Below are 12,302 nucleotides of genomic sequence, written 5' to 3'. Positions count from 1 at the left end.
CAACAGTTCAAAATACACAACAGTTCAAAATGCACAACAGTTCAAAATACACAACAGTTCAAAATGCACAACAGTTCAACAAACACAACAGTTCAAAATACACAACAGTTCAAAATGCACAACAGTTCAAAATACACAACAGTTCAAAATACACAACAGTTCAACATGCACAACAGTTCAAAATACACAACAGTTCAAAATGCACAACAGTTCAAAATACACAACAGTTCAACATGCACAATAGTTCAAAATACACAACAGTTCAAAATGCACAACAGTTCAAAATACACAACAGTTCAAAATACACAACAGTTCAACAAACACAACAGTTCAAAATGCACAACAGTTCAAAATACACAACAGTTCAAAATACACCACAGTTCAACAAACACACAACAGTTCAAAATACACAACAGTTCAACAAACACAACAGTTCAAAATACACAACAGTTCAACAAACACAACAGTTCAAAATGCACAACAGTTCAAAATACACAACAGTTCAAAATACACAACAGTTCAAAATGCACAACAGTTCAAAATACACAACAGTTCAAAATGCACAACAGTTCAAAATACACAACAGTTCAAAATACACAACAGTTCAACATGCACAACAGTTCAACAAACACAACAGTTCAAAATACACAACAGTTCAAAATACACAACAGTTCAACAAACACAACAGTTCAAAATACACAACAGTTCAAAATGCACAAAAGTTCAACAAACACAACAGTTCAAAATACACAAAAGTTCAAAATGCACAAAAGTTCAACAAACACAACAGTTCAAAATACACAACAGTTCAAAATACACAAAAGTTCAACAAACACAACAGTTCAAAATACACAACAGTTCAAAATGCACAAAAGTTCAAAATACACAACAGTTCAAAATACACAACAGTTCAAAATACACAAAAGTTCAGCAAACACAACAGTTCAAAATACACAACAGTTCAAAATGCACAAAAGTTCAAAATACACAACAGTTCAAAATACACAACAGTTCAAAATGCACAACAGTTCAAAATACACAACAGTTCAACATGCACAATAGTTCAACAAACACAACAGTTCAAAATGCACAACAGTTCAAAATACACAACAGTTCAAAATACACAACAGTTCAACAAACACAACAGTTCAAAATGCACAACAGTTCAAAATACACAACAGTTCAAAATACACCACAGTTCAACAAACACACAACAGTTCAAAATACACAACAGTTCAACAAACACAACAGTTCAAAATACACAACAGTTCAACAAACACAACAGTTCAAAATGCACAACAGTTCAAAATACACAACAGTTCAAAATACACAACAGTTCAAAATGCACAACAGTTCAAAATACACAACAGTTCAAAATGCACAACAGTTCAAAATACACAACAGTTCAAAATACACAACAGTTCAACATGCACAACAGTTCAACAAACACAACAGTTCAAAATACACAACAGTTCAAAATACACAAAAGTTCAACAAACACAACAGTTCAAAATACACAACAGTTCAAAATGCACAAAAGTTCAACAAACACAACAGTTCAAAATACACAAAAGTTCAAAATGCACAAAAGTTCAACAAACACAACAGTTCAAAATACACAACAGTTCAAAATACACAAAAGTTCAACAAACACAACAGTTCAAAATACACAACAGTTCAAAATGCACAAAAGTTCAACAAACACAACAGTTCAAAATACACAACAGTTCAAAATACACAAAAGTTCAACAAACACAACAGTTCAAAATATACAACAGTTCAAAATGCACAAAAGTTCAAAATACACAACAGTTCAAAATGCACAAAAGTTCAACAAACACAACAGTTCAAAATACACAACAGTTCAAAATGCACAACAGTTCAAAATACACAACAGTTCAAAATGCACAACAGTTCAAAATACACAACAGTTCAAAATGCACAACAGTTCAACAAACACAACAGTTCAAAATGCACAACAGTTCAACATGCACAACAGTTCAAAATACACAACAGTTCAAAATACACAACAGTTCAACATGCACAACAGTTCAGAATACACAACAGTTCAACATGCACAACAGTTCAAAATGCACAACAGTTCAACAAACACAACAGTTCAAAATACACAACAGTTCAACATGCACAACAGTTCAACATGCACAACAGTTCAGAATACACAACAGTTCAACATGCACAACAGTTCAAAATGCACAACAGTTCAACAAACACAACAGTTCAAAATACACAACAGTTCAATGTGCACAACAGTTCAAAATACACAACAGTTCAAAATACACAACAGTTCAAAATACACAACAGTTCAACATGCACAACAGTTCAACAAACACAACAGTTCAAAATACACAACAGTTCAAAATACACAACAGTTCAAAATGCACAACAGTTCAAAATACACAACAGTTCAAAATGCACAACAGTTCAACAAACACAACAGTTCAAAATACACAACAGTTCAAAATGCACAACAGTTCAAAATACACAACAGTTCAAAATACACAACAGTTCAACATGCACAACAGTTCAAAATACACAACAGTTCAACAAACACAACAGTTCAAAATACACAACAGTTCAAAATACACAACAGTTCAAAATGCACAACAGTTCAACATGCACAACAGTTCAAAATGCACAACAGTTCAACAAACACAACAGTTCAAAATACACAACAGTTCAACATGCACAACAGTTCAAAATACACAACAGTTCAACATGCACAACAGTTCAAAATACACAACAGTTCAACATGCACAACAGTTCAAAATACACAACAGTTCAACATGCACAACAGTTCAAAATACACAACAGTTCAACATGCACAACAGTTCAAAATACACAACAGTTCAAAATGCACAACAGTTCAAAATACACAACAGTTCAAAATACACAACAGTTCAAAATGCACAACAGTTCAACATGCACAACAGTTCAACATGCACAACAGTTCAACAAACACAACAGTTCAAAATGCACAACAGTTCAACATGCACAACAGTTCAAAATACACAACAGTTCAAAATGCACAACAGTTCAACATGCACAACAGTTCAAAATACACAACAGTTCAACATGCACAAGAGTTCAAAATGCACAACAGTTCAACATGCACAACAGTTCAAAATACACAACAGTTCAAAATACACAACAGTTCAACATGCACAATAGTTCAAAATGCACAACAGTTCAACATGCACAACAGTTCAAAATGCACAACAGTTCAACAAACACAACAGTTCAAAATACACAACAGTTCAACATGCACAACAGTTCAAAATACACAACAGTTCAACATGCACAACAGTTCAAAATGCACAACAGTTCAACAAACACAACAGTTCAAAATACACAACAGTTCAACATGCACAAGAGTTCAAAATGCACAACAGTTCAACATGCACAACAGTTCAAAATACACAACAGTTCAAAATACACAACAGTTCAACATGCACAATAGTTCAAAATGCACAACAGTTCAACATGCACAACAGTTCAAAATGCACAACAGTTCAACAAACACAACAGTTCAAAATACACAACAGTTCAACATGCACAACAGTTCAACATGCACAACAGTTCAAAATACACAACAGTTCAAAATACACAACAGTTCAACATGCACAACAGTTCAACAAACACAACAGTTCAAAATACACAACAGTTCAACATGCACAACAGTTCAAAATACACAACAGTTCAACATGCACAACAGTTCAAAATGCACAACAGTTCAACAAACACAACAGTTCAAAATACACAACAGTTCAACATGCACAACAGTTCAAAATACACAACAGTTCAAAATACACAACAGTTCAACATGCACAACAGTTCAACAAACACAACAGTTCAAAATACACAACAGTTCAACATGCACAACAGTTCAAAATGCACAACAGTTCAAAATGCACAACAGTTCAACATGCACAACAGTTCAAAATGCACAACAGTTCAAAATACACAACAGTTCAAAATACACAACAGTTCAAAATGCGCAATGATTACATGAAATGAGATGACTGTTGAAATAATCATTCACATCACAAACAAACATTTCATTTGGTGCATGATTTTCCACAACACAACATTCAATAACAATATTTTACACTCAAAAAATGGATAACACAACAATTCAACAACAACCTACACTTCCAGTTAATTTTTAAGGCAATGCAACATTTCAATGAACACAGTTTGTCTCAAAACATCATTTTATGGTTAACAATGTGAAACACTGCACATAATGCAACATTTAAAAAAATGAGAGTTCACTTACATTAAATTGTTTTTTTACAACAGACATATAGATCACAGTATCATCAGCATATTGGTGAGTAAGACTATGCTAGCACATTTCAGATTAGAAAAATGAGACAGAAGTGGTCCCAAGACAGAACCTTGGGGAACACCAGTGGGATTCCCTCAATAACAACACTGTTTTCTATTAAAATGCAGTGATAGACCAGAGGGAAGCACTTAAAACATCATAAAGCACATCAAATGGACTGGGGTTCCAAGATTTGTCTGCTGTAACCGTTCACTCTGTGGTCAGGTATTGAGTGGACGGACGTGAAACACCGAACCTTCACTGGAACAGTCATGAGTTTGTCCTGGAGTGCAGGAAACATGCTTCTGGCTTTAATGGCCTACTTCATACGAGACTGGAGACACCTGACGTTGGCGGTGACGGCGCCCTGCACTGCCGCTATCATCGCCTGGTGGTAAGGTGTTTGGAGAATAGACAGCTAATCTCTTGATGACTATGTGTTCATAACCACCTCCCTATGTTTGTGGTCAGGTGGCTGCCGGAGTCGGCTCGCTGGCTGCTGGCTAACGGCAGAACAGAAGAAGCCAAGAAGTATCTGGTTCAGTGCGCTAAGATAAACGGAAAGAACGAGTACACGTCTAAACTGGACTCTGAGGTACTGATGGGTTTAAAATGAGGTCTATGATAACTACCATGGGAGGATGACTGAATGTTCTCTCTGAAGAAGCTTCACACAGTCTGGACTTCTGCTTGCCGCTGTGCCACAGTGTTTCTTTCTGTCTTGATCAGCTTCCTGTTTGACCGTGTGATTGTTTTTAGACTCTAGCTAAGGTGACCGTGTCAGAGGTGGCCGAGAAGACCCACTCCTACCTGGACCTGGTCAGAACACCTCAGCTGAGGAAGATCACCCTCTGTTCCGGACTGTTCTGGTAAAAAAAAAACCACCTTTCTACCTTTGAACTAAGGGGAAAATATTTGTAGAAATGTTGGAGTTGCCCTAGTACATTTCTTCAACCTGCAGCATAAAGAACTAAAAGTTTTTAACACTCTCAGATTTTTATTCTCACTGCTCATTTCTGATATGGTTATGGAGATGAATCAACTGGAAGGTCATTAATTCCATGGGAATCTCTTGTGATTTTTAACATGTCTGAAAAACTCCTCCCCTCTGTGATATTTTCAGTAAAAAAACTACATATGCATTGGATTCTGTTGAAACTATAAGACAGTCCACTTGCTTAGCAGACTTCTATTGAACAGGCTTTAAAAAATCAGATTTATACGTTTCAAGCCAACTTTGTGTTTCTTGATGAGCATTAGTTCTGTTTTTATAGGGCCGTTATTGTTGCAAAACTCAAAAGCTTATTTTAACATTTTGAAACCATCCCTTATAGTTTCTGGGCTCAGCTTTGTCAAACCTGCCATTGTGCTCTAAACTTCCTCCTTATGTTTAGAGTTTCCTGTGCTCGAAAGCAGTGGTTCTCAAATGGTGTGCCAAGACCCACTAGTGAGCCTTAAGGCAAGTCTAGGTGTGCCGTTGGAATTTGTACCATACGTTATTACTACAACTTTATGTCAAGTACTGTAACCAGGCCTGTCCACAGATCTGGACCCCTGAAAAACCCCAGAGAATGGGACCACTCCAGTTGGGATTTATTGATAATATCAGTGTGTGTGTGTGTGTGTGTGTGTGTGTGTTGGATCTGTAGCATTGGTGCTAGCATCCTGGCTAACAGTTACCTTGTTAAGAGCTGGAAAGCATGGCAAGCTATTTTTGTGTTCATGCTATTTTTAACCAATTTTCTACCCATTTTGGCCACTTCTTTTGACAACTTAAACCATGTTGCTGCTTCCTTTAGCATTTTTGCCACTTTTTATTACTACTTTTGACCCATTTTTGCCACTTTGTTGGAACCTTTTTGCCACATTTAAACCATTTTTGCTACCTTTTTGCCACTTTCCATACAATTTAGCTATTGTCTGGCCATTTTTGTAGCCATTTTTCCCATCACCTTTAACCACTTTTTACCACCTTTTAGCAACTTTAACCCTTTTTGCCACTTGTGATTTATTTTGCCACCCTTTTCACACTAACCCATTTATGCCACCTTTTTGCCAATTTTTGCCCCCTTTTGCCTCTGTTTGACCACTTTTCTGCCCTGTTTTTTTTTAATTACCTCTAACCCATTTTTACCACCTTTTACAACATTTAATCCTTTTAGGCCACTTGTAACCCATTTTCGCCACTATTTTTAGACTTTCAACAAGTTTTTACCAATTCCAACCCATGGTTTGGCCTCTTTTGTTACCAATTTTCACCCATTTCTGACTTTGTTTTGCCCTTTTTTGCCCAATTTTGCCATGTTTTTCATCACATTTAACCCATTTTTGCCCACTTTTGCCATCTCCATGATCCCCCAGTTGGTTGGGCCCCAGAAAGCTCTCCCCTTTGTCTCCCCTCATGGGCCACCTTGACTATAACATTATTTAAAAAGTCTGTTTTGTATCGATATAAATATGGTGTGCCTTGAGATTTTGGCTTAACCTTTGGTGTGCCTTGGGCGAAAAAAGTTTGAAAACCACTGCTCTAAATGCCTGCTTGATCTCAAATCTTTAGTTGTTCGTTTAACTTTTCTATGCTCACGCTCAAATCATTCTCTTCCTACCCAGCTGACCAATCACAGGCCTGGTGGTCAGCCTTGTTTGAAAGGTGGTGATCTTTGGAGGAGGTGCATGCCAGCGTGTGTGTAGAAGGCTGAGGGAACCTGTGGTGTGCTACAGTGTAGATTTGCAGCATAAATCAGGCATCTGATGTGGCCAGCCTTAGTGGCCATCTAACTTTGTTAGATGTTGGACTACGCTGCAGTAACTCAGCCTGTTTTCTGGCTGCTGTCTGATTTCTGAACCTCTTTGTTCCTTTCAGTCGTTCAGATCTTAAACCAAGGTGAAGTCCGGCTGTGAGCTCTGTGTTTCCGTCCTGCAGGTTCGCCGTGGCCTTCCTCTACTACGGGATCAGTTTCAGGATCTCAGGGTTCGGCGTCAGCATCTACCTCACGCAGTTCATCTACGGCGCCATCGAAGCTCCCGCTAAAATCTGCACCTTTTTCGTTCTGAACTGGATCGGCCGGCGGAATGGCCAGGCATGGTTTCTGATCACAACGGGAGCTCTGATTGGAATTAACACGGCCATACCTTTTGGTGACATCACTTCCTGTCTGCTTACACATGAACACACATCTCACCTCTCAGTTATTGATGACGCAGATTTTTCCAGAGGCTCACACCCATCTGCTGACTTCTCTCACAGAGTACACCATGCTTCGTATGTGCATCGCCGTCGTGTCAAAGGGATTCTCAGAGGCGGCGTTCACCACGGCGTTCCTGTACACGGCTGAACTCTTCCCGACAGTCCTGAGGTAAAACATGAGCCTGCAACACTGAGGTCTGTTTTAGGGAACATATGAAACTTCATACTGTCACTTAACAGGGACGCTAAAGAGCGTTCTCCAGAGCGTCAGTGGTTTGGGGCGTGTTTGTTTTCTCCATGGGTGTAATTCAGAACAAACCTGGGAGCAGAGGGGTCAGTCAGCTGTTCGATCATACATGGCTGTGTTTGAGGAGAGAGTCAGCTTTCATTCCCTCTGAGAGCCGAAGGTCATGTCAGTAAGCATGCATTTCCACGGTGGAAATATTTTTTATTCTTCACTGAACTCTTCAACCTTCTGTCCTTCCATTAAACACACAGGAACCAGTATGAAACATGCTGATGGAGGATATGAGTTAGATTTCACTGAAACATTCCCACAACATCAGAAACGATAAAGAAAGACACGTTGAAAACTTCCAAATAAGAAACAAAAGCCGAACTTTTCATTATGTTAATCATTCGTTTGTGAGTTCAACATCTCAGTGCCTTGGAAAAGTTTGTGCCCCCTTTCTGATTTCTTATTTGCATATTTGACAAACGTAAATGTTTGAGAACATAAGACAGATTTTAATATAAGGATAAAGATAACCTGACCTGAACCTAAGGAAGATGGCTTTAATCTAAAACCTCTGACTTCAGTCAGAGTATTACTCTGAATTTTAATCTGAGGATTCCGACTTTCATCTCAGGATTCCGACTTTAATCTCAGGATTCCGGCTTTAATCTCAGGATTCCGACTTTAATCTCAGGGTTCCGACTTTAATCTCAGGATTCCGACTTTAATCTCAGGATTCCGGCTTTAATCTAAGGATTCCGGCTTTAATCTCAGGGTTCCGGCTTTAATCTCAGGGTTCCGGCTTTAATCTCAGGGTTCCGGCTTTAATCTCAGGATTCCGGCTTTAATCTCAGGATTCCGACTTTAATCTCAGGATTCCAGCTTTAATCTCAGAATTCCGACTTTAATCTCAGGATTCCGGCTTTAATCTCAGAATTCCGACTTTAATCTCAGAATTCTGACTTAATCCCAGGATTCTGGTTTTAATCTGTATCCGTCTCTCTCCGTCCTCAGGTCTGACTCCATGTGAGGCTGAGTTGTGAGTTTTTATGTATCTCTTGCTTCGTCTTGTCCTGATGTGGTTGCTGATCTCCCTCCTTGCATAAAGTCTTAACTCCATTTGTCAGACTATTTTCTGTCATTTCAAACTTTATTTCCCAGCATCCAAACATGCGTGGACTTTGTCCCACAGAGCTTTAGACCCTGCCAGCAGCTCCTGGAAGCTGCAGCTTTAATTACATCACTAAATACAGCGAAAAGAGTAAATCTGGAAAAGGTTTAACAGATTTCCAGGTTTGGACGTGAACATTAGGATCACAAGGCTCCTCTGGTGCTCCTGTGGCGCTGACGTTCTCGTCTGTGTCCTTGGATAGGCAGTGCGGGATCGGGTACACTTCCTGTCTTTGTCGGATCGGGAGCTCGCTCGCTCCACTCGTCATGCTCCTGGAGGACGTCTGGCTCCTCCTGCCGCCGCTGATCTTCGCCGGGACGGGGATCATCAGCGGGACCTTGGTGTTCATGCTTCCAGAGACGCTCAACGTCCGTCTGCCTGAAAACATCTTTGACGTGGAGGAGGGGAGGTGGAGTATCTCTGTTTCTGGCTGTTCATACCCTTTAAACTTTTACCGTTTTTCATTTTCATACAGGAAGTTAAAACGATGAGGTTCACGCGTCGTCCATAGCTGCACGTGTGTTAGCAAGCCTGGCTACAAAGATAGAGTTTAGAGAGATCTGGTAAAGCTGGATTTATTCAGAGCAAAGACGATGAAACGTGACTGTTGTTAACGCCTCTGAGGACACTGGGCCATCATCTATATGAGGGCCAGAGTAGAGTGCCCCCCCCCCCATGTGAACAGGCCCATTTAAACTCTTCATTTGCACACTGAGCTGACAAACAGCTTAATGTGATGATCTGTTGGTCGACTTTGAAGGCCTGTAACTCCACCCCAGCTCCTCCTGCAGACTTCACTCATGCTTTAAAAAGTAGAGACGTAATTCAGAGATTTCTGCTGGATTCACTGTTTTTCTGTCTCTGACAGCTTTTTAATAATTCCTCTTAAAGTTTGATGATGATTTTAAACTCTCAGACTTTTACCATGAGTGTGTGTGTGTGTGTGTGTGTGTGTGTGTGATAGAATGTTGGGACCCTCAGTGAGATCAAAGGAGAACAGTATAGCAACAGCGGGCAGAGCTAATCTGATTGGTCCATCCTGTTTCCCATTGGTTGGTTCGTTTAAAAAAACCCTGTTCTGGTGTGCAGAGAGTTTCGTACGCCAGAGAGGAAGATCAGGGCGTCAGTGTGATGAGCAGAATAAAACTGAACTAGAAAAGAATGTTGGAACTGTCAACCTCAGGTCTGTTCAATCTTTGCTGGATCATTTTAAAACCTCTTTACTGGGATAACATGATCCTGATTACTGGGAATGTTTCTGGCAGGAATGAAGACAAAATTTTACGCTAAATTTATTCTGATTGTAGTAAAAATCTAGAAAAACAAAAGTTGCTAATTTGGAATAACTGATTTGTTTGGCTGATGTTCCTGCCAGCTTGTTATTTGTGACGTCCGCCTCTCCTCCATATTAACTCAGTTACTGCATGAATGACATTACAGAAGTCCCTGATAAGGCCGGGGGGGCTGTTTTAGTTTACGGTTATATTTAGCCCCGTCCCACTGCTGCCATCTTGGCTCACATCAGCAGGAGATTTTGGCCGCTTCAGGATCATCTGACTGTAAACAACCCCATTGTCTTCCTGTTGTGTTATTCTGTCTATCGGCCAATCAGAGGCTCTAGATCAGCGTTACTCAACCCTGCTCAACCAAAGAGCCAATTTGTTGGAAAATTTCTTTGCAAGAGCCACAGTGTAAGCGGTGAAGAGTGGCAGAAACTGATTAAAGTGGCTATAAAAATAAGATAAATGTGGCAAATAATGGTCAAACTGCAGCAAAAAGGGGCAAAACAGGCATAAAATAGCAAAAAGTGAATGAAAAGTGGAAAAACAAAGAGAAAAAGTGGCAGAATAGGTCAGAGAGTGGCAAAAATGGGCAGGAAGTTACCAAAAAAAGGAGTTACAGGTGACAAAAAATGAGTGTAAAAGTGACTAAAATGGCACAAAAGTTGGAAAAATGGTCAACAAGCGGCAAAGAGTAGCAAGAATGCTGAAAACTGTGGTTTTTAATGGCAAAATGCAGCTAAAATGGGTGAAAAGTGGCAAAAAAGGGAAAAATTGCAAATAGCAAAAAGCAGGGTAAAAGAGGCAAAAAAACAAGCAGGAAAAGTGGGATAAAAGTAGTAAAGATGAGCAAAAAGTGACAAAAAGAAATGACAAAAATGGGCTTAAAGCAGTAGAAATGGATTAAAAGTTGCAAAAAAAATTTTAAAAATTGGCAAAAAATGGCAGATAAGGGCAACGGGTGTTAAACAGACCAAAATAAAGGCTGAAAATAAAGCCAACCATAATAATGTGGGGATTCAAACTGACTGATGTGACTTGTAGCAGATAATTTCTGAGGTCTTTAAATGAAAATGAAGACATTAAAGAGCCACGTGGTGAGATTAACTCCTTCTCTCCTTGTTTAGGCACAGACAATGCGACACAGACGGCGATGCAAAGATCGAGCTGATGAAGCTAAACTCCAAAGAGATGACGGACGCGCAGGACGACTGACGAGCAGCAGGATGAGTGGCGAGCCCGGCGTTGTCTGCGGCGGTCAGAGTGAGGGTGGCGGCTTTGGCCTGTTTTGGAAGGATCGGTGCTTTTTGACTTTGACATCAGATTTGTGTCAGAATAGAAACGTATGTACAGAGCTACAGTAGAGGTTGTCCTTGTAGTGTTTGTGGGCGGAGCTGATGACGACCCCCCGGCTGTCGGTAAAATGGCGCCGGTTCAGGAGCGCCATGTTCCAGCTCACCTGTTCAGGAGGAAGCTCCTGGTCTGCTGTACGACTACTACTGACTTCACATTGACTACAAGCTAATAAAACCTTTTCAACCACCTGGCTGTCCTTATTTCAGACATTCTAGCCTCAGCCGGCTCCCCTCTGAGCGCCGGCTCCCCTCAGAGCGCTGGGTCCCCTCTGAGCGCCGGCTCCCCTCTAAGCGCCGGCTCCTCTCAGAGCGCCGGCTCCCCTCTGAGCGCCGGGTCCTCTCAGAGCACCGGGTCCTCTGGTAGGATGAGTGAGCAGGTCATGCTAAACATATCGGAAAACATCAAAATAAAGCATTCTAATGTTATGAGATTGAAGTAAAATATGTTAAGAAATTGAAGTCATAGATTTATTACATAAAAGTCATAAATTTATGAGATTAAAATCATAAATGTATGAGATTAAGTCCTGGTTTTACTGAGATGTCAGAAATGAGCTCAAAGGCAGTTTTATTTTTCAGTGATAATAAATAATCCTCTAGCAGAACCCTCCTTGTTCTAAAGCCATGAATGTTCTCATGTGATCAGAATAAATGACATTTAACAACATGGCTGTAATTTCAAAATGACTTGGCAGAGAAACAAAGTTGGTTCACAGTGGACCATCT

General features: G+C 39.9%; 1 protein-coding gene across 1 annotated transcript in view; it reads left to right on the top strand.

Annotated features, from left to right (window-relative positions):
* slc22a7a (solute carrier family 22 member 7a) overlaps positions 1–11,436 on the top strand; it is a 41,630-nt gene extending 30,194 nt beyond the window's left edge. Inside the window, exons 4-10 of the mRNA XM_041785159.1 lie at positions 4,574–4,742; positions 4,820–4,943; positions 5,108–5,217; positions 7,272–7,486; positions 7,596–7,704; positions 9,144–9,350; positions 11,349–11,436. Coding sequence (XP_041641093.1) covers positions 4,574–4,742; positions 4,820–4,943; positions 5,108–5,217; positions 7,272–7,486; positions 7,596–7,704; positions 9,144–9,350; positions 11,349–11,436 — 1,022 coding nt within the window. The remainder of the gene's footprint in view (positions 1–4,573; positions 4,743–4,819; positions 4,944–5,107; positions 5,218–7,271; positions 7,487–7,595; positions 7,705–9,143; positions 9,351–11,348) is intronic.
* Positions 11,437–12,302: the final 866 nt, after the last annotated feature.

The sequence above is a fragment of the Cheilinus undulatus genome, linkage group 4 (genome assembly GCF_018320785.1).
Source record: "Cheilinus undulatus linkage group 4, ASM1832078v1, whole genome shotgun sequence".
Lineage (NCBI taxonomy): Eukaryota > Metazoa > Chordata > Actinopteri > Labriformes > Labridae > Cheilinus > Cheilinus undulatus.
This window is presented reverse-complemented; position numbering and strand designations above follow the sequence as displayed.